The sequence below is a fragment of the Monopterus albus genome, unplaced genomic scaffold (genome assembly GCF_001952655.1).
Source record: "Monopterus albus unplaced genomic scaffold, M_albus_1.0 scaffold68.1, whole genome shotgun sequence".
Taxonomy (NCBI): domain Eukaryota; kingdom Metazoa; phylum Chordata; class Actinopteri; order Synbranchiformes; family Synbranchidae; genus Monopterus; species Monopterus albus.
Window position 1 is genome coordinate 230,192 of NW_018127948.1, and position 22,239 is coordinate 252,430.

General features: G+C 38.1%; 3 protein-coding genes across 7 annotated transcripts in view; 2 read left to right on the forward strand and 1 right to left on the reverse strand.

Annotated features, from left to right (window-relative positions):
- The window catches only part of LOC109962831 (splicing factor U2AF 65 kDa subunit-like), a 14,167-nt gene extending 2,805 nt beyond the window's left edge, over window positions 1–11,362 (reverse strand). The window contains exons 1-10 of one of the 2 annotated variants that reach the window (XM_020604870.1): window positions 11,078–11,349; window positions 8,483–8,657; window positions 7,967–8,070; window positions 6,829–6,980; window positions 6,584–6,700; window positions 5,871–6,009; window positions 5,696–5,775; window positions 2,495–2,617; window positions 2,315–2,401; window positions 662–904 (exon numbers count right to left, since the gene is read on the reverse strand). In XM_020604870.1, coding sequence (XP_020460526.1) covers window positions 662–904; window positions 2,315–2,401; window positions 2,495–2,617; window positions 5,696–5,775; window positions 5,871–6,009; window positions 6,584–6,700; window positions 6,829–6,980; window positions 7,967–8,070; window positions 8,483–8,657; window positions 11,078–11,309 — 1,452 coding nt within the window. In that variant the 5' untranslated portion in view covers window positions 11,310–11,349. Of the gene's footprint in view, window positions 1–661; window positions 905–2,314; window positions 2,402–2,494; window positions 2,618–5,695; window positions 5,776–5,870; window positions 6,010–6,583; window positions 6,701–6,828; window positions 6,981–7,966; window positions 8,071–8,482; window positions 8,658–11,077 lie in introns of both variants that reach the window. The other variant, XM_020604871.1, reaches the window with a different exon arrangement.
- On the forward strand, window positions 10,492–18,073 carry dhrs7ca (dehydrogenase/reductase (SDR family) member 7Ca). 3 transcript variants are annotated; one of them, XM_020604872.1, is made up of 9 exons: window positions 10,492–10,970; window positions 11,947–12,094; window positions 12,753–12,831; window positions 13,639–13,816; window positions 13,954–14,066; window positions 15,301–15,511; window positions 15,587–15,679; window positions 16,815–16,964; window positions 17,422–18,073. In XM_020604872.1, exons 3-9 carry the CDS (start codon window positions 12,796–12,798, stop codon window positions 17,625–17,627), a joined length of 987 nt encoding a protein of 328 aa, XP_020460528.1. In that variant the 5' UTR covers window positions 10,492–10,970; window positions 11,947–12,094; window positions 12,753–12,795; the 3' UTR covers window positions 17,628–18,073. The 3 variants fall into 3 exon arrangements, with proteins under 3 accessions (XP_020460528.1, XP_020460529.1, XP_020460530.1); XM_020604873.1 differs by having other exon boundaries at window positions 10,492–10,876; XM_020604874.1 differs by lacking the exon at window positions 12,753–12,831.
- Window positions 18,069–20,505, forward strand: LOC109962833 (protein NATD1-like). Of its 2 annotated transcripts, none has more exons than XM_020604876.1 (3): window positions 18,069–18,867; window positions 19,760–19,855; window positions 19,961–20,505. In XM_020604876.1, the coding sequence occupies exons 1-3, from the start codon at window positions 18,714–18,716 to the stop codon at window positions 19,981–19,983; spliced, it is 273 nt and encodes a 90-aa protein (XP_020460532.1). In that variant the 5' UTR covers window positions 18,069–18,713; the 3' UTR covers window positions 19,984–20,505. The 2 variants fall into 2 exon arrangements, with proteins under 2 accessions (XP_020460532.1, XP_020460531.1); XM_020604875.1 differs by having other exon boundaries at window positions 18,071–18,867; window positions 19,760–19,878.
- Window positions 20,506–22,239: the final 1,734 nt, after the last annotated feature.

A 22,239-nucleotide genomic window follows, 5' to 3' on the forward strand; every position in this document is an offset into this window, starting at 1 on the left:
AAAAAAAAAAAAACACCTTTCACATTATGCTGGGTTTTGCCTCTGCTCTGCAAGTCTACATCTCTTACAGCTTGAAATGACCATGTAAATGCACATTTTAAGAGAACTAAGACAGAGTCTGTAATGAATTAAATTATTTCATTTTACCAATAATGTTGTTTGGTAATGTTGTTTGTCTATTTTCAGCATAAGATCAGACAGCTGGATCTGTGTTCATTCGTTCAAGGTGAACATCAGGCTAGGGCATAGGGTACAAGGCTACATGTTACCTATACCGTAGGTTTGGTGTAGATTCAATGCAGAACCACAAATCAAGCTTAAGAAGTAATCCAAGGACCACTCTTGTGGGGCAGATTGCCCAAACAGACACCATTTTAATCCTCAAAGTCACCTTGGCTTTTCTAAATTGTATGTATTTGATTATTCACAACCAATACATAATATATTGAAATGTGTTCAAAAAAACATTTAAAAATAATGATTCCTACAGTGAAACTATATTATTGAATGCATGGTCAGAGACCATCTGAAATGCCTTCACAGACCACCAAGGGGCCATGGACCATTGGCTGAAAACCGCTGGTGTATAATAAGCCAAGTTTCCTTGAATTCATATTCTAAACTTTAAATGTAAAATGTACTCTACAGACAAAGGGCTCACCTTTCCACAGCCAGGAACTTCCACACCGTCGACAGGCCGGGGGATCTCGATGGAGCGGACGCTGCCATACTTGCAGCACTCCTCACGGATGTCTTCCAGGATCTCCTCGTAGTCCTCGTCATCCACCAGCTCTTCTGGCATCACCATGTTGAGAAGACACAGCACCTCCGTGGGCATACCAGAGTTCTGCAGCCTCTGTAGTCCCGGGACCTGCAGCGTTACTGGGGTTTCTATTACGGAGGTCTGTAGATAGAGGAAGGGTCAGGAGGTACACATCAGATAACGGTTTAGTTATTTATTTATTTTCCATTAAACCTGTTGCTTCCTTCCCCCCTTCCCTCTGTCTGTACTAAATCTTTGGCATTACTGCAGCGAATCAACACGTTGGGAAGTCATTTTTCTTTCACAACCACCTTTCACATCCACCAACTGCTACTGTGAGAACATTATCCAGATGCACACAGTGGTGCTCTGAGCTAAATGCTAACATCAGCAAGCTACAATGCTCACAATGACAATACTAGAGTGTTTATCGAGTATAGACCCCTATTTTAATAGCTCAAGTGCAACGACAAGTGCAAAGGTCCAGCAGCCCAAAGTGTAAAAGGGCTGGGTGAAGCGAATATAAACCACAGGATGTGGTGATTTTTAACACACTCCTTATCAGTCATATCACCAATCTTAGCACTCCAAAATCTGCACCAGTCACGGTAATGCGTGATAACAGCTCAACAAATGGAAAGCCATGTCTCCAAGAAATCATACTGCAGCTGGGATGGAGCAAAGTGGTACAACCTGAACGGAGTACCTCAAATCTGCAGCCAGACGCAGATGAGGTGGGGTTTTACTGAGTTCTAACCGATTTGTCTGATGTGTTCAGAGGTGTGTGTACTGAAAAATAAAAACTAGGCAATCCTGTTTTAAAGAAATACTTTTTTATTTTTCACTTCTTCTGATATGTTTGATGTTTGGATTTTGGTCAGAGTAAAGCTATCATTTTCATTGCTCACCTCAGGTAATTAATGTGTGCAATAGCACAGAAGAATGCAGCTAATTTTGCAAGGCTTTCCCCCAGTTCTTTCTGTGGATGCTGTGGATGTTGCGTTGTGAGATGAAGGTGGTTATTATCTGCACACACTTCATCTGCCTCAGTTTACAGTACACATGTTGCTGTCCACTCCATAGACCTTACTTTTAACAGACTTGGCACACAAGTGAACCAGATGCTGCCATTTAGCATGGAAACAGTTCAGTCAATTTCATTACCACAATGACAGACAAGATGCACAGTAATTCAGTGTGTTTATCTCTCCCTCTCCCTCTCTCTCTCTCTCATACACATACATAAAACCCTTGCAGCCATGTTAATGTTGTTATAAGAAGAAAGCGCTGTTTCAGTATTGGCAGTCTCAACAGACACAGACATGCAAAACTGGATCCCTGTAGTTATTTTTACCAGGCAACAGGAGTGAATTTTGTTGTGAAAGCAGGGAATAGGATGTTGAACCCTGTTGTGCATGCTGGTTCACTGTCACATTGTCACAGTTTACTGGGACGCTTCAGTGGAAAGGAATCCTTGTAAGTGTTAATAAAATCTACACTCTTCCTGCTACGACCTTCAAATAGGATAAAGGGTTAAGGAGTCCTACTCACAGGATTGGCATTTTTAGCTCCCACACTCGCCCTTTGGACTATCAGCTTTTTGTCACCCAGTTGCATTCCATTGAGCCCCGCTACAGCCTAATGTAGAATACACAGACAGCTCTAAGCAAGCGATAAAACAACACAGCTAATGATCTTAATAAGGAGGAATAATACTGTAACATGGTATACCTGATCTGTGACGCCGATATCTACATATTCACAAAAGGCATAACCTTTTGACAGTGACGTGGCACTGTCCTTCACAAGATTGAACGCTTTAAGAGGCCCGAATGATGTCAAGAGCTCCTTCACCTGCAAAAAAGAGTCAAACAGCAACATATAAGATGTAAGATATGGGACAAAACATAATGTGTTATTCTAAAGAGTGAATTCTAAATGTCCATTTGATAGTCAAAATCAAATCCTAATAAATGGACTGAAAATATATACTGTACTGTATTTAATATGATTAATGGAAACAAAATATATAGGAATACATATAATTTGTACATTTTCTAGATTCTGCATTGCTGTGTTGAGTTCTGAAAAGAAAGAGAAGAGACGGGGATGTATAAAATTGTGTATAAAACCTTTGAGGGTTTAGCGAGACATGAAACCTCAGCTACATCTGAGTATTCAGAATAATCTTCTAGGACTTCAGAGGAGAAAACTTCATCTGGAAAAAGGCTGCAATTACTTTCTTTATTGATTAATTTGCTCATTTGTTTTACTGATAATTTATTTTAAAAAAATCTATAAAATGAAATTCGAGAAAAATTCCCCTGACTGTTTCCTAAAATCCACGCTGATGTTTCCAGATTGCCTCTTTTGTCCAAACAGCCAAAAAAAAAACAGATACTCAGTTTACTATTATAAAAGAGTAAAGAATCAAGAAAAAGTCAAAATCAGTCAGTTTTAGGCATTTTTGCTTAAAAAGTGACTTAAAAGATTAATAAATTATCTAAAATGGCGCCAAATAATTTTTAGTCGATCAACTAATTGATTAATTGTTTCACTGGTAATCTCGAGTGCCATGGAGACACAGCCATACATGAGCAAATGATATAGAAAGGATAATAATAATAAGTTGATATATTCAATAATATATATATATATATTATAATATATATGAATATAAATAAAAAACCAATCTTATTTAACGTGGTTTAAAATTTTACTTTCACATTAGTCTTACCTTTACATTAAAAGCTGAATACAACCCCCTAAAAACCACCACCAGCAACAACATGCCCAAGTCTTAATGATCAGTCTTTAACCCAAAATCCCCGGGTCCTAAACGCGCTCCAAAAGCATGATGGGAGAAAGAAAGTAGCCAGTAAGGGAGCCTGCTGGCTCGGAGTGTATCCATGTGAGGACCAGAATGTCTTACTTGCCTTGTGTTACATGTTGGCATGGCAGCAGTAGATGAGTACTACTGAACAAATTATGAGCGCAGACTTAACGATCTTACAGCCCCTAGCTGGGGACAAAGTGGGGGAACAAAAATGAAAGAGCTGTGAGTATCAACGCAGTAGCAGTGACTGCAAGTAGCCAAAAAAAAAGTCAGTGAATAATACACATTAGGCTACATGTGCTCTATAAACTGGTTAGAGTAGTGAGACAGAATGGACAGTTAGAATTAAATTCACTGTGAAATTTAGATTATCTTCCTGTCTGAGAGCAAAGATGAAGCTCGACTGTCAAACTGTTAACTTGATACAGAAGACTCAAAACCATAACCTGTTTAGAAGAAAATATTTACTTTAAATTTTGATATTCTCAAAGAAAAAGTCCATCCTTACATTCCCCTATACATTTAATTATGATGAATTTCCAATGAGTTGTTTAGCGATTTTTGTTGCACCCCACAATCCCTAAACCTGCCCGACTGTACTGATTTATCAATGATGACCACCATGAAAGGGGCCTTGCCATTTTGTAAACAGTCAAAAGTAGGTGCAACTAATGATTACTTGTTCTGTATTGAATAACTGATCAACCATTTAGTCTATAAATATGCCACACACCAGCCGTCTTCAAATGGTTACCCTTTACTTCTAAATCCCTTTATTTAGCATTTATAGGCAGCATATAAACAGTAAATACTGCAAAAGGTTTTTAACAGACTACAATATAATGTAGTTTTATGTGGCTACAACAATATTTTAGTGTTTATTAATGTGCGGTATTTGTAAACAATTATAACTTCTCATACAAACTCATTTGTTATATGATTGCAGCTGTTTTTATTAGATTATGATTTGTTATCTGTTTAGCATCCAGTGCACTTTTGTGTGCAGAAAAGATGCTTTGTAGTTGATAACAAATGCATTAATAGACACTAACATCTACCTGTAACTACATTAAAGTGTGTTATAAGCCATCTATTAAATGTGTACAGTATATACTGCTTATAAATGCTAAACAGGGGTCTTAAATTCAGGTGTTCCGTTGTTTTCTCCTGGTTCTACTCCCAGTTTGGAGCTGAATATGACATATGTTATTGCACTTTTTGTAAAAACCATATATAAAAATGGACAAAATGACTGCCCCCCACCCAAGTATATTGCATATGCTGTCCATCTTTATATACAGTCTATGGTTAAATGTTAACAACATACAACGATAATAAAAGAGTATAAAAGCAACAAATCCTCAAACCTGACAAGCTGGATCCAGAGAATATTTGACATTTTGACAGAAATGCTTGAGCTCTGTACATCAGAGGCTAGCAGCTATATCATTATCAGTTTCTGCTAATACACTGTGCTGCTGCTCTACTTAAGATATATAAATACGACAGCACCTGTAGTGCTACCATTTTTAGTAGAAGGTTTATTAAGGTGAACTTTTTCTTTGAAAATATGAACTCACATTCATGGGAACCAATATTTACACCTAAAGACCACAGAGAATTACAGGTAGGCTTATCAGCCTTTTATGTAAATATACTGGGCTTTGCTTACCTTTCTTAAATCAGTATGCTTAACATGAGAAAGGCATGAGCAGTTTTCTTAGAAGTCATAAAAGTCTTCTCATAATATATAGATTTAGCAAAATAAGAGCATGTGACAGTTTGAAAAAGCCACTTATCTGTATATGTTGTCCATTGTGAATACTATAAAATATCAGATACACATTCACAAATGCAAGTCATAAAATATTAATCTATTTAGGTTTTCCCTATACTGTGTTTTTGTTAACATTAATTGTTAGTTTTTGCATTATACTATGGGAAAATCTCCTGTTTCTAGCTAGGATACACATTCACTTCAGCTATTTTGACTCATGTCGAAAAAACAAATATTTCAGTGCGACAAAACCTCAGTAAGTGAGAGAAAAATGAGGAAACATGAATGCACCTGTTTGACTCGGTTTTCAGTAAAATACCTGGTCATCATTAAGGTAGTTAGGCAGGCCTCCTATAAACAGTTTATGGGGGGAATCAGGAACGACGGTGGAGACGACACCTACGTGGGAAAAAAGGTAACATTTCCAATAAAATAATTATATATCATACTGTATGATACATGTTGTTTTAGGTTGAAAAATATTAGTAACAAACCTGGGACATGGAAAGCAGGCTGCTCCGAGATACCGGGTAAAGGTCGATAGTCATGTGGTCTTCTGATCTTCAGTGACTGACCCTGGAAAATGATTCCATCGAAGGCCATGGCCTGTGTCGTCTCATCTACAGATCGAAACTAAAAATGAAAAGCTGCTTTGAGACTTCTGTTACAAGATTTCATCACAGTAACATGACGCAACGTTATGATACAGTGTGAAAGAGGCAATAAGGAGGAGAACAACTCTGCAGCATCAACAGGTCTCTGGCAAATTTTACAGTGGTATGTTAATGTTGGAAATAAAACTCTTTCATATTAGAAATTAATCTTCTTTGTCTGTGTGTGTGTATTTATGTGTGTATGCAGGCTGGCTGATTTCCATCTATATGTAAAGCACTTGGTAATATCTAGTTTTGATACAGTAAGTACTAAATGAATAAACTTTATTATTATAATTATTATATTTGGATGATAACAGATCAAACACAAATGCTGAAATAGTCACTCTGGATGTCTTCCTATTGCTCCTGTTGCTTTGTCACACACAATACTTGTTAGTACGATATGTTAATTTTTAGTTTTGGTCTTTTCCTGGGATTTTTGAGAATAATCAAAACATAGAAAATCGGGAGCCTTGTCCTGTAAGTCACTTATGACGTGGGATCTTTAAACTGAGGATGTTTTGGAATTATCAGAAATATAACCAAGATACCTCTAGGAAAGCGAAGTTCTTATCCTGATTAATCTGCACAGCGAGTACAGGGTTACTTGGAGCTTGTGAAAGACCTGCAAGCCGCATCTGAGCATTAAAGAACTCGGCCATGGACTCCTGAGGAGAAAGAAAACACAAAGAGCATGACTGCAAACACTGCAATATGACATCTTGGCACTGGGTAACAGTATAACAGGTATCAGAATAAACAGGAAGTCAAAGAAAGGAGTATCTACAGATTTTACCTCAGTGACTCCAAATGGAATATTTCCAACATAGAGGCGTCTTGCTTGTCTTGTCATCTGACTGCCAACAATGGGCACTTGTGTCGGTGCTGCAGCTACTCCAGCGGTGGTGGTTGTTGCCAGCAGAGCTATAGTCGGTATCTGCCCGGCCGCTGAGGTAAAATAAAAAGAAAGAGCCCTTTACTTTCATCAGCAGGACTTCTGCAACCTTTATTTTATCGGGGTTAATTGTTGTGACTCAATTCCGGATGATTCACTGAAATGAGCATTAATTTAACCTCTGGAATTCCTAAAAAATTACATTACAGTTTTTAGGCAGTGTGAGTAAAACCTGTTGGTGCAATGTAAGAATCATGTTGATGGGACATTCTCATCCTCAATAATGTTAAATTACTCTTAAGCGATTTTGTCATTTCTATTTTTATTATTTTTCTCACTTATGTTTGGGAGATAATTATGCAACAAGTGGTGGAACTACAGTTGACAGCATAATTTGGGGGCGTTGGGTCCTGTAACAAGGAAGTATTTTGTTGCCGTGGACAGGGGTGGATCTAGAATATTTTGGACGCGGTGGCCAGGTTGGGGCAGAGACTCAGAGGGGGGTGGCACATTTGAAATACATGTATAAAATAAATTGAACCCCTAGTTCTATGAGATAATAAAACATATACTGTATTATTAGGAATCCAATTGTTTATTTTTTGTAAAAATGAGGCACACAGTTCTTTCTTTTGGCTAATTTTGGTTGCACTCCTTATTTACTTCTGGCTGCTGCACATCCACTAAGGTGAATCATGCCAAGTACTCCACAACAACACAACTGGAGAAATGAATGCAAATATCATGATGCATGAATGATATAAAATTTGACCAATTTTAATTTGAAATATTTTGACCAAAATCAATTATAAAGCATCAGAAAAATGTTAGTCATTGTTTTTCATTTTTTGTTCATTAATATTGGCAAGCATCACGTTTTGGCTCTGTCAGGGGTGGCCAATCAGATTCTGGGGGTGGGCAGGGCCACCCCTCACCTGGACCCGCCCATGGCCATGGAATTTGTGAGTTACTCTATTAGGTGCCGGTTTGCAACAGACTCACTCTGAGACTAATCAAGCAAGGAGAACATGACAAGTACCTTGCATAGCCTTATACTGCATTGGTGTGATGTGTTCAAAGCCAGGTGGAGGCACATCCCAGTATTTGCAGGTCCTTTTTTTCCTTGTCCGCCTCGGAGAGTGGCTAGAAGCAGAGAATAGGCAAAATAAAAGCTCAAGCATGACAAGAAAAACTCAAACAATTAAACTTAAGATGAGTTTCCAGTTTATTAGTATTTTATTACAGAATAGTATTAGTACTATATTGTGTTATATTGAGAGGTGATTCTGTTATTTATCATACCCTTGTTATATAAACAGGGCGGTCGAAGTAACAAAAAGACCTGTCTGCTGGTATGAAGCAATACATTCAACCACAAGCTACATCCTCCAAACTGATCACCCATCAACAGCTCTCCCACACAATGTCAACACAAAGTGAACACTTCACCTTTATGAAAGGAGAATTTATTGCAGGACAGTTTAAGCTACTGTAGGAATGCCTATATAGTAATACATTCAAATCGTGCTGGTAGCTGTATCCGGCACCCACTGACCTGTGCTTCTTGTGGTCCCGGGAGGAGCTCCTGCGGTCCCGGCTCTTCCTGTCTCTGCTGCGGCTTCGCTTCTCTCGGCTACGGCTCCCTCTGTCTTTGCTCCAACTGCGATGTTTGTCACCTCGGCCCAGAGATCCACTGCGACTTCTCTTTTTGTGTCTCTCTCTTTCTCGCTCTGGTTAAATGTTGCAGAATAAATTTTAACAACAGATCAACAAAAATTTTGCAGCAACTACAGTATTTTTATTTTAAGTTGCACCTCACTGTGCAGAGAATTATTATTCACTATTGATTAAAACCACTGCATCATATTTCTTTGAAAAATCTGACAGGTTAATATGGCCTTTCTTCTTGGCAAAAAAGAATGTGAGGAAGAACATGACTTAAGACCTTTTAACAAATCAATAAAAGCTACTCTTTATTTCAGTATAGATCTGATCCACCCATTAAATCAAGCCCCGTTTTGATTTAATGTCAAGTTTTAGATGTGGCATGTTTGGGTGAAAGGTTCTTCTTCTCCTTAATAGTCTTTTTCTATTTTTGGGGTCTGGGAACCTTCTATGTGCTGTATCTTACTTCAAACTTCACTGCTCTCTCTCACTGTACTTGATTTTTTTGTTTTCTTTACCAACCCTGACAATTATCTCATCACATTATTTGCCCTTGAAAAATAGGGGAAAATGACCCCTAGAATTTTCTAAAGTCCAGTGTGACATCTTCAAATGTATGCTGCTGTATCTAACAATCCAAAAACCAAAGATATTCAGTTATTTTAATAACATAAAATAACAGAAACCAGTATATGCTCATACTGGAGAAGCTGGGAATGTTTCGCATTTTTGCTTTTGCTAAAACTGCTAATTATGGATCATAAAAGTATCTGTTGCTTAACTGGTTACAGTGAAAGAAACCAGTTTTAAAGCTCATATGAGCACATGACTGATTTAAGACAGGCTTAAAAATGTGAACCAACCCTTTAACTGTTGCAACACATTATTAATAAGATTAATACAGAATCTTACCACTGATTCGTGTTTACTCTCTACGGAAGAGTATTAGGGCCACTGCATAAATTTTTTTTAAAATTCTGACTTTATTCTCAGAATTCTGACTTTAATCTCTGAATTTTGACTTTATTCTGAGAATTCTGACTTTATTCTCGGAATTCTGACTTTAAACTCAGAATTTTGACTTTATTCTGAGAATTCTGACTTTATTCTCAGAATTCTGACTTTAAACTCATGGACTTTAAAGTCAGAATTCTGAGATTAAAGTCAGAATTCTGAGTTTAAAGTCAGAATTCTGAGAATAAAGTCAGAATTAAAAAAAAAAATTGATGCAGTGGCCCTAATACTCTGCCGTACTGCACAGTTTGTGTCCACAGCAGTTTTAAATGCACAACCCTTATCTTTGGTTTGTGGTCCTGCTGCAGCCAGGTTGACTGCTGCAGGAGCCCTTTAGCCTACTCATCTGGCTTCAGTTGCGTGAGCCCCAAATGCCATAAAAACAACTAAACAAACATAAAAACACATGCTGAATGTATCCATTGCTCTCTGTGATGCTCATTTATCAGACTTATCCCCCCTAAATGGCAAATAAATCACAGCAGAGAGGAAATGAAAACCAACTGCTCTGGAGAGGTGGACAGGGAGAAAAAGCTTAGTTTTCTGTTACCATCTCATTCATGAAAGAAAATCTGTTGAATCCCATGGTCACTCTCTATGGGTGTTCACTAGTATGGCAACACTAGAGGCTCCAACACCAAGTTTTTAGCCTAAATCTGTCTCCTTGTGCTACATTCTCAGTATCAGTCAGCTGGGGTGTTAAGAGGCAGAAATCAGAAAACCAAACAAGGCTCACATCAATAACTGACATTAATAATGAGCACTACATGGCCGACAACATCTTCATCATAGCTTAGATTTTTACAGCACTCCTAAAAAGTGAAACAAAGTTTCACAGTGCTTCAGTCATGAGAAACCACGGAGCAGATGACATGACAGTTAAGTACAAACGTACATAAGTGCACTTAAAATTAGAAACCTATCCTTCCATAATGGATGCTGAATTAAAAAGTAGATAACAATAATTCAGAAAATGTCATAACAAGTCATTTTTAACCATGTGTATCTTTGCAGGAGAAGAAGAGATTATAATAAATGCAAGGTGTGAAGGAAGTTTCGCTTCTCGGTGTTTCGCGCAGGAAAATGCCAGTTAATTCCGTGTCCTCCTGCCGGTCTTGTGTCGAAATCTGTTCCCCCGTTAAAACTGTTTATAGTAGCGCCCCCCTGTGTGGTTATGATTGGGATAAGGGTAGGGTTCAGGTTAGGGGAAACACATCTCGACACAACACCCAGACTCCCCCCTCAGCATTCGGCTCTACGGTGGATATAGGTTGAGATTAAGCTAAACGCTAATTAATTTAACACTAAAATGGCAAACAGGCTGGGTCATAGCGCAGAAAAGTGCTTGTTAAAGTTGCTGTCAGGTCGGGGTTTTTCCTTCATAAAATAATGTAGGGAGCTAGTGTTACGCAAAAGCCTTGCTCTGCTAGCTTACAGACCAAACCTGGGGCACAGGACCGCTAATACTCACCTTGTCGATTTTCGCTCAGTTGTTTCTCAAATTCTTCGAAATCCGACATTATATAGTACAGGTTTTTTTTTTTGGTCGTATAAAAATACTGCAGGTGTGAAGAGAGAACGGTAACCCAATCAGCCCGCTGGGTGCAGCAAGAAACCACTGAAACCAGTCCGGTGTCAAGACAGACACAATAATACACAACTTCCGGCTGAACCTTTACAATTATAGCGCTGCTGTAACACATTTATGTTTTAGACTTGGAGCTTTAGGGTTCAGACCCCTGAGTCATATTGGTGATATCAGGTTGACTTGACGTGACTTGACTTCTCTTGTCTGAACAAGACTCAAAAATTCAAAGATTTTGATTTGACTTTCATAATAAAGTCGGTAAAGTAAAAAAAAAAAAAAAGATATTATACTTCGAGGCTGGTACAAGTGATTTTTTTTTGCCACATTCATTTAAGAAAAACTTGATTCATCAATTATTAACTTTGTCAAATAGGTTTCTGTCTTCTGACTAATCAGTTAATAAGTGGGCCCCTCAGGAGGTTAATCTAGCCATGGAGCACCTCTACACATATTTAATTAGTGAGACTTTGGGGGAAAATTTAATCATAAGTATAGAAACGGGGGGCAAGATATGTGCTTTTTTTTCTAATTCTGTTCAATACAAACAGTAGAACATTTCCAAATGCATGACTCTGGTAAAGCTTGTTTCGATTCATAAATCTGATCATGTGCTATTGCTGTGTATAATTATTCTTTAGTATGGAGACACTTCTCTTACTCAGCATGTCTCTCTCCTCTCCACCTGTCATTCCAAACACAATGTTGACAACATACATGGAAAATAACTCACTCATCTGTGCTGCTATAAAAAGACCTCAAATCCCAAAGTATCCCTGTGGCAGACCAGCCTGCTGTCATGTTGGAGGAGTTGTGTGAATGAGCTGCTGAGGCGAGCAGCTACAGCTCCTCAGGAGGGGAATTAAACCACAGTCCAGAACTGCTGCAGAGGCCTGAGAAGCAGTAAGTGTTGACTGCTACTTCATTTTTTGCAATATGGAGTTCTGATGGCTCAGTCAGTTATAGATGAAGTTTAATGTGAGAATCACTTATGCAAAGATACTGTGCAATCAGTTGGTGAATTATGAGTGAAGCTTTGCTGTAAGATTTTATTTTATTTTAGAAAGCTGCAGAATAGGATAAAACATGCTCTGTTATTTCATTTGTGTTTATGCATCTCTTGACTTTGTTGTGAAATAATGCATCCAGTACTGTGTGACACTGAGTCTTTGTGAGAAATACAGTATCTACTTCTGGGGCAGTTTATTTTTAGAAGTCCCTTCTTGGACAAACAGCTGGTGCTTGGCCTGGTAAACCCAAACTGAAAGGTTATCTTCAAAGTCCCACTTGGACACAACTAGGACATGCAAGTGTTTGTCTTTGATGATTTGATAAGTGGTTCCTAATAAATAATCCTTAATGTGAAGGAAAAGCAGTCTCTCCAAATTTATTATGAACTAATAAAACCCAGTCAGTTTTACCTTATGTAGCACTGCAGCTCCAAATATAAATTACCACTGTAAGTAAACACAAATCCTACTGAGACATTAATGATGTGGTATTTATCCCTAGTCTTTGTTTTGCTATATGGTTACAAATGTCAATTTTCTTTTTCTTCCAGAACGATCAGGACATAATTAGATTTTAAATTGATTGTTGTTGAGATGGACTCAAATATAACAGAGCCAGCAAGCTTTTGGGTATGAAATCCTCCTTTATTTTGTAAAACATGTGTGCTAGATCCTAAATGGTTTTTTACATCCCATCCCATCCCATCCCATCCCATCCCATCTCTCCAGCATCATAAAAAAGTAATTTTCATCTAAAAAGTTTATTTACATACCTGCTTTAACAACACAAAAACAATTAGCTAACCATGGCCTTCTTGAGAATATCAACATTGGTGATGTATGCAGTTTTTTTCCTTTTAATTATAAAAAAAGAATAGTTTTGACTTGTCCACAGTTAGATTAGAAGCTTGACACTACTATTTTGTCTGTACAGTAAATATGAAGCAACGACCAGTAGCCAGTTATCTTAGCTTAGCATAAATACTGAGGACAAACACGGGAAACAACGAGCTTGGTTGTGTCCAGACGTAACAAAATGCTACCAGTATCTCTAAATGACATCAATTAACAGGTTATATCTTATGTGTTTAATAAAACCCCAACAGCCAACATCTAGTCCAACACATAATTCCCCCATAAAATAGCAATTAGTCATTTGTACATTTTTTACTTTTGCACAAATGATGCTTAACATATTAATTAGTGAGCCAGAGGTACTGGTTCTGTTTGTTATCTTTAGACAAAGCCAGGCTAACTGTTTCCCCCTGTTTGCATGCTAAGCTATGCTAATGCTACTGGCCCTGAAAGTAGATAAATTTCTTCTCATCCAACTCTCTGCCAGAACAGAAATAAGTGTATTTTCCCTGAAATGTCAAAATTTTTCTTTCAATATTTTCTGCAAGCATTTTCAACAAACAAACAAATGAATATTTTCAGGATATCCTCCATGAGATGGATCCAGAATGGATTACCACTGTTCTTCTGGTGCCCTGTGTTGTTGTACTGACAGCTGGATTTTTCTACCTTTATGGTATAGTAGTTGGTCTGTTGTCCAAAACTTCGGTACACAATAAGGTGGTGGTTATAACCGATGCCTTATCTGGGCTTGGAAAAGGTAACAAAAACTTATTGTTGTTTAAGGTAAAAAATCATTATTAGTTAAAAAAAAATCAAGACTTCGTTAAATTCTGATTGATTCCATCATTGTTATGTGTCTTTTTTTTTCAACTTGTTTTGGATTCACGGATGAAGAATGTGCAGGCTTGTTTCACAAAGGAGGAGCAAGGTTGATCCTTTGTGGGAGAAGCTATGAGAAACTTGAAGAACTTGCTGATGATTTGGCAAATGCTTCAGACCCTACTGTGGTACGTATTCAAGCACTGAAACAGTATTACTGACAATCATGACTGATGGGTTCATGGAGCCAGGGACTGAAGGTAGGGCTAGTCCATACTGGTTTAACAGACTTCCAGTGGTGGAAAGCATTTCCACCATTTACAAAAACACTGTCTAGTTGTCATGTTTTGATGGCTGTAAGGTGTTAGCAAAGAGAAATTTGTCCCCTAAATGTCTCATTCACCATAAATAAAAACAAACAAACAAACAAAAACCTCAGCAACAACAAACACCCCAAATATGAACCACTTCATAAACAATTTTGTGTATCACAACTTTGTTTCTTTCCTCTCTATTTACGGCCTCAAATTTATCTGCTGGTCCTTATCTGGTGACCTCTAGGTTGGGAACCATAAGATTAAACTAGCTCCACTTGGCTCCAGCTGCAACAGTAAAATGCTGTTGAGGCACTGATGTATAATTATCTAGTAATGTAATATATAATATCAGTCACAGGGGTTTTATTTTAACTCTAGAATGAGTATTTTTGATACATCTTTTTAATTTTAAATGCTTTTACTTAAATTGGATTATGAATGAAGAACTGTTACTTGTATGGGTGTATTTTTTCCATTGTTTTATCAGCACTTCCATGTACAGGCCTATGTAAAAGACCTGTATACTCCATCACTGTAAACAATCCTATATTAATGACAAAATGCCACATTCATGGTAATGCATGATATATTATAATGTTCCAGAAACTGCTATAAAATAACACAGACAGTGACCATTGACTGCACTTTATTTGCTGGTAATACTTTAGCAGAATGTAAGAAGTTGTAGTACTGTAAAAGTACTCTGTTAGAAGAATTCAAAAGTTTACCGAAGTCAGCAAAAGTACTTAAAATATCAAAAGTAAATACTTATTGAGCAGATTGACCCATTTCAGAGGTTTTTATTAAAATAGATAGATAAAATAGATATATTATTGGAAAACATTAATGATACATTAGCACAAACATTTTACTGTCATGTTATTTCATAAGATGTTCATGTGTATAATGTGTAAAATCTTCCAAAAAATTTCAAAGGACGTTATACCAGTTATCAGATAATGTAGAGTACAACGTACAATGTTTCCATTTGAAATGTTGTCAGAAGCACAAAGTGGCATTAAATCGAATTACCACAATACATAAATAGAATTTGGTACTTTCCACCACTGTAGATGTACTTACCATCACTGTTTCTCCTCCTTAGACGTTTTCCCCTAAACTTGTGCAGCTGGATTTTGGAGATATGGACAGCATGCCTGAGGCAATCACAGAGATCCTGGATTGTTATGGCTGTTTGGATATTCTCATCTTTAACAGCAGCATGAAGGTCAAAGCGCCTGCACAGAGTCTGTCTCTGGAAATGGACAAGTTACTGATGGACAACAATTACTTTGGACCGGCCACACTGGCTAAAGGTAGAATATAGAATTAAATTTTGGTGTGAGAAGGTATGATAATGTCACATTTCTTCTGTTGCCTTTCTGTTTCAGGTGTGCTGCCCTTCATGATCTCGAGGAGAACTGGTCACCTGCTCCTGGTCAACAGCATCCAAGGGAAACTCACTGTGCCTTTTCGCACTGCATGTGAGTTCTAAGTTCTTCTGTACATAAATCACTTACTAATATACTGCACATTTTCTAATGAAGTGTGATGCTTACATGGTATAATTCCTTTGGTCTGGTAGGTATTACTGCTGGTGGACCACAGTTTTAGCAGCATTCCTCTAGGAATGGCAGCGTTGGTTGATCCACCACTCTGGTCCGGACTGAAATAACTCAACAGTTATTGGATAGTTTGCCAACATTTTGGTGATATTTCATTTAGCAGCATCGACAAGATTAAAGTTTTCACTTTATGAACATCTACCTGATGAACTGCCATAAAACTACAGGCACTCATGGTTACCAGAGTCCTGCTGACAGTGGCAACAACCCCTCCAACCTATACAACCCACAGTATATGGTCATTTGTCATTTCCCTCTCGTACAACCCATAGCTGCATCACCTGAAATAGCTCTGGTGCTGGCAGGCAGAATTGCCAAAAACTTTACTAACATTAAAAACAAAATATGTCACACTGGCAAGATTTACAGCCTTTCATCCTTATGGAAACAGCCATAAACAAGCGGGTTACGACAGCAAGCGGACTGGAAATGCATTATCATGGAAAGTGTCAAACATGCTATTATGATTATGAATCATCAGTTTCATTATGTTTAGGCACCTAAACTATGTGTTTAGGTTTAGGAACTACTTGATTAGGTGAAAAAGACACCACAGAGTGGAAGTGAACACTGTGTTTTAAGAACCAAGCATACGGCCCAACCTCCTCCCAACACAGACTTTGTGGGTCTATGTCTGTTAATGTTGACCTTTGCTCCAGTCATAATTACTGTTGGTTGTAATAACCATCTAGCACAAGATTGAGACAGAAAATGTAGTAATACAAACACACAATACATTAAAAAGTAGAACATCGTATAATAAATTAAAAAGGAAAACAATAACTCTAGACCAAAAAACCCCCCACCCATAAACACATTAAGGGTTCATATAAGCTAACAATGTTTTCAGTTATGATCGTGTGTGATGCTTCAAAATTAGTTTATGGTAGAGATGGGGTATAGATACAGTGTTGCAGAAGACACTGTCAGATCTGAAATGTGTAACCTGGCTGCAGTGGGGACGTTGACATGTCGCGCGTTACTGGTTTTCCAGATGCGGCCTCTAAACATGCAGTTCAGGCATTCTTTGACTGCCTGAGAGCTGAAGTGGAAGAGTACGGTATCTGCGTCAGCACCATAAACCACACCTTCATCAGCTGCTCTGCATCTGAAAACACAGCCTCTTCCAGATCCATCTGGTCATGTGAGTAAAATCTGAAGGAACAAACATATTAGAAGCAACATGTAGTATCTTTACAACTAGTGATTAGACTGCCATGAAAATGCCAATACTTTAGCTTCCCTAGACAAATTATTTTGATTGATTTTGCCCTGTGGTCTGGCAACATCATAAGGACTAATTTTCCCCTTCACTAACATGTCGTCTTTGACAAGATTGGATTCCCATTGTGTGGATCTTGTTGTGGCCCCTGGAGGATAAATTATTGATGGCCACATTACTTTTTTAGAAACTCACAAGGGCAGAATTTCCACTGGGTCAACATGTTTTCAAGTATGTCCCATGCAGGCTATATTATCAGCTGCACAAAGCAGGGAAAGGTTTATAAGGCCCTCGCTGTTTGCTAGTTAGTTTCTTTAATTAGGTGTATCACTTACCTTATTGAGTCTGTCTGTCCTCACCCCTCTTTCTGCTCTTGTAGTGTTGTGCACAAAGAAACCCCTTGGTGTTTCTCCAGATGAAGGAGCCACTGAGATCTTCAAGACTTTAAACAGCAAGAGGAAAGAGGTGGTGATTGCTCCCTCGCTCCCCAAAGTGGCCATCTACACCAGATCCTTCTGCCCAAATGTGTTCTTCGCTGTGATGGCTGCAGGAGTGAAGAATGCCGCTGCCTCTGAGAGGATGTAACCCTGCTGTCAGCACCAAGGCTACAGTCAGCCTTAGTGACTGGGGGTGAGATTTTCTGGTGCAGGTGAAACAAATCAGTGAAATGCTGAGAAGTGAGGATGGATGGAACCGATAGTAAACAAACAATCACTTGTTTACAAATGCAGGGATTCTAGAAATATTGTTTATCATTTGTTGTTTGAGTGGATTTACATTTGATTCAGTTTTTCCATTAAATCTCATAAACTATTTATAAGATGTGAACCCCTAAACTATTTGAGTGTGTATCTTAAATGTGTTGCTAGAAATATGACCTCAGACTTATGTGTAAAATTGTGATTTTTGAAACAATTTAGGTCTGAGTAGTAATGTCTTTTCTGTATATTTAAACAAGAGAATAGTGATTATAATAGCACAACATTTGCATAAAAATTGTAAAAATTAATAATAAATGAGCTAATATCTTGTGTTCTTTCTTGTGTTTGTGGATGTGATTAGTAGAGTAGAGAGTAAAGCTTTAATGTCCCCACAGAGGTAATTTGGCTTCCAGACAGAAGTCAGTATAATGGTAAGAAAATACAGCAATTAAAACTGACAATAGCATACATACAGTACATACAACACACCATGCTGTCATTAATTACTTGTCACCAACAAGGGCAAAGCATATACAGTATCTTAAAACCCTAAAAACCAGGAAAAGCCAATCCCTACCATCACAGTCACTCTCAGAGGCACATTTACTTTACTTGAGTTCTATTTTTTTATTACTTTATACTTTTACTCCACTATGTATTACATAGATAAATCTAAGAGATATATATTTTACTCAACAACAGACAGCTATAGCCTACTAGTCATTTTTCAAATTAATTTCTGACCTCCTGCAAAACAAATAAATGTCCAGTTGGCACCCTTTGTTTCTTCTTTCCTCTCCATATAATCCTCTCACATGCCCTCAGATTTATCTGTGATGGTTTATTTTACCAGTCCTTGGAAGACTGAGCCAAACCTTTTTGAGAAAAGAATTATGTGCATCTGGCGCCATCTAGTGGATAGCAATTACACTACATGCTGTTCAGTATTACGTAGTCTTGTCATGTATAAATGGCCTTGAACATATCTTCCAGAGTCACTGCGTTAACTCTCCGACTCAGGTCTAATCCGGTCACCTTTGGCACATTAAGCTCCAGTTGCAGGTTGAAGGTGGAACACGACCGACAGAACCAGCGTTTCACCGTGACTCCCTCCAGCTTGGCTAGTAAGCACACACACACACGAGGCTGACGCTCCGGTGACTGTGGTCCGCTGGCGGCCTGCTGACACCGGCCGAAACAAGTCTGTGAGCGACTGATTAAAGCCCACAGAGAACATACAGTTGCTGTTCTGATCCAGCTGTGTATTTGGATCCTAAGCACATACTGGCGGTCGCCGAAGTCAGAGAAGGTTCAGCCAAACTCCACTGAAAAATCTTTGCAATTAATCTGCCTTCACCAAAAATCAGTCACCGCACCACCGATATCCATTACTGCATTTTGTACGATTTGTGCTTCTCTGTTCAACAGTTTGGCATACATAGTATCAGCAGAGTAACACGTTTTAGCAGCCTATATCTTGGTTTTAGCTAGTTGACCATAGCAGGCAAGTGGGGAGTCGCCTAAAAATATTCTGGGGGGAGTTTAGTAATGCTTGATCATCTGGTTGTCCTGTATGGTCATAGACGTCTTCATTTGGAAACAGCTGGAATGAAAGGAAGAATGTTTACTAGCTTGCTGTACTTATATTTTGAGGTATATAGTCTTGTCCTTGCAAACTAAAGATGCGGTAGGTTTCCTCATCAAAAATATGGGCTAATGTCCTCCAATAAATACTGTTGGTTTTACATATTTAATTTGCTCATCGTCACAAGGTAAATCTGGGAGTCATGAGATGATACTTGGGAAGAAGGGAGGAAAGAAGAAAAACACAACTACATTCATTTTTGGACTCCTCTCTTATTTGTAAAGTACTGTATTGGATAAATGTACTTAATTACATTCCACCACTGCCTCCAGATGCTTCCCATCTGTAAAATACCACAGTGTTACACTGTATGACCTTTGGGACACCACTATTTTGACATTTTTTAAGTTGTCTGTGTCCTGTGTCCACAGGGGCCCAAGAGCGTGCTGTGCTGCAGTACAGATTCATCAGCGAGAAGGAGGTGGATCTGATGTCAACCTATGTGCCAGAGACATTTAGGAGCCAAGGTGTTGCTGCACTGCTGTCACAGGTCAGAGCATCAGGTGGTTTTGAAAAAGCTGTAGTGTGAAGTCATACTTGTTGTTGTTTTTAATTTAGTGTTCCTTTTACAGGCTGCCATGGACTTCCTGGTTGAAGAAAACCTTAAGGCTCATGTCTCCTGTTGGTATATAAAGAAATACATTGAGGACCACCCACGCCAGCATTATAAAGATCTGGTCATCACTTGACTCTATAGCTTATTTGTCCACTACAACCTGAATTGCTACCTCAAATCAGCCACAACCTTACTGTGCAACACATGTTGGAGGCCAAAGGAGGATGTAAACTCGATCTGGAATCTATAGCATCTAAAATTCATGGTTCTAAATAATGATTTGCGTTATTTGTCTGGATGTTGCTGTTGTAGAAATGACGGATCAAAGCCATTTCACATTAATTCATATTATTTTAACCCTTGTGTTCTGTTAAGGATCTTAAAGGGACATAACTTGATGCAGAGTAATTTAGGGTTTAGGGTAGATTTAGGGTTTGAAGATGAAGTAGCAACTTGATAATGACTGTACAGATTTGATGCTTGTGTTTTATATTTTGTCTGTAATGTGTTGGTTATATTTTCTCACAAAATAGTAACAATGATTAATTATTAAATTCTGAAACAAGGTATTGAAATATTTGTCAAAGCATAATTTTTGGATGTCTGTGCAGATTCTCAGTCTGATGAAGCCTCTTGGATGAGAGGTGAAACGTCTTCGATCTAGAAATCCAAGTCCAGTTGATTTTTCTAAGGTTATTTCATAATTTTTGGATATTGATGATATCTATTTGTTGTGAATGCAACACAATCATTTCTTCTCTGAATATGTTGGCATTATCATTCGTTGCTTGGTTTGTTTAGGATGTGATCACAGCAGTTTCTGGTTTCAACTTAATGATTGAGTTGAAACCCAGGAGATTCCTCTGAAAGATCTAACAGGCATTTCAGCTATGATCTCAACACGAGCCTAGGATCTAAATTGAAATCGGCATAACAAGCAGAGTATATCTTGGATTTTTGCCACCTAATGAGATTACTTCTCCCACCACAGCAGCTTGGTCGTCTGCAGGCCAGAGAGCTGAACGGTGCTTTCAGGAAGAATCAAATCATAGGTTGTACCAGATGTGACACTCAAGTGACTGGGCTGCTGGGCTAAACACTAATAGTCTCTTTTTCGCAGTTGAGAGCCATGTTTTGAGGGGCATACCATTCAGTTAAAAGCACACATTTTATTTTGCATCCTCATTACATTTCCAGTGACAGGTATGATCAGATGATACAGAAATGCAGTTCTGTGTTGTGCCCCAAATATGAAAATGTCCACAATTTGTGTATTATACTGTATATTTCTGTCCCAATAGATGTCAGTATTACTCCATTACAGGCATTTCCCTTCACTCTTGTTATGGTCCTAGTACTGTCAAGGTTTGGTTTATACCTCAAAAAAAAAGATGAACAGCTGTTGAATCAATCAGAACCCAAGTCAGAAAGCATCATCTTGTCGATAGAGTTGTGTCTATCAAAGGCTGCAGCTGTTTTCAGAAAAGTTGAGACATAACGAGCAAATTGCTGATTTAAAATTGAATACAAAGAGAATATTTTTTTAAACAATCAGTGACAAAATTAAAGCAAAATGGTGAAATGAATCCAAATGGTGCATCAGAGGAGTCCTAACACTGGCCATCCAATGTATGCATAACATTTTTTTAACATATCATACCGTATGAGCATCATCAAATGTTTGAAAACAGCTTTTAATGGCATATTTGCAGACCTGCTTACATAGGCATATACTGTGAATTTGCTTGCCAAGCAGTGATAATCAATACAGCAACAAGTGCTGGCTGACCTTCTGTGCCCCATACGAGCTGTAAGATGAAATACTAACACCCACTGTCTGTTCCTGAATAACAGTCAGGACTATAATACTCAGTGTTGGTTCTAGACACATGTGAGATGTACTTTTTGTTGACAAGCGGCACAATCTCTCAAGTGTTATGATACAGTATATATGGGCAGATTGAGTCAAGAAGCCACTGGGAAATGTAGTCATTTAGTAACTTAATGTCTTTCTGTATTTTTGTGTGTTTCACTTTTCTCCCTGTTGTAGTTTTGTGTCTCTTTGGGGTTGTTTTGTGTCTCAGATAATTCTATGGTTGTTTTGTATCATTTTGTATCTGTATGTTCATTTCGTGTCTCTGTGGTTGTTTTGCATCTGTTTGTGGTAGTTTCCGTGTATCTTTTTAGTTGTTTGTGTCTTTCTGTGGCCGTTTGTCTCTTTGTAACTGTTTTTGTTTAGATGGTTGTTTTGCATCTCTTTATGCTTCTTTTCTCTTTCTTGTAGATGTTTTGCAT

Coding starts and splice junctions, on each gene's coding strand:
- LOC109962833 (XM_020604875.1), top strand. CDS start 18,714: ATGGCCTTGAACATATCTTCCAGAGTCACTGCGTTAACTCTCCGACTC. Junction 18,868..19,759: donor GACTCCCTCCAGCTTGGCTA/GTAAGCACACAC, acceptor CTGTGTCCACAG/GGGCCCAAGAGCGTGCTGTG. Junction 19,879..19,960: donor TTGCTGCACTGCTGTCACAG/GTCAGAGCATCA, acceptor TTCCTTTTACAG/GCTGCCATGGACTTCCTGGT.
- dhrs7ca (XM_020604872.1), top strand. CDS start 12,796: ATGGACTCAAATATAACAGAGCCAGCAAGCTTTTGG. Junction 13,817..13,953: donor CTTATCTGGGCTTGGAAAAG/GTAACAAAAACT, acceptor TCACGGATGAAG/AATGTGCAGGCTTGTTTCAC. Junction 15,512..15,586: donor ACCGGCCACACTGGCTAAAG/GTAGAATATAGA, acceptor TTTCTGTTTCAG/GTGTGCTGCCCTTCATGATC.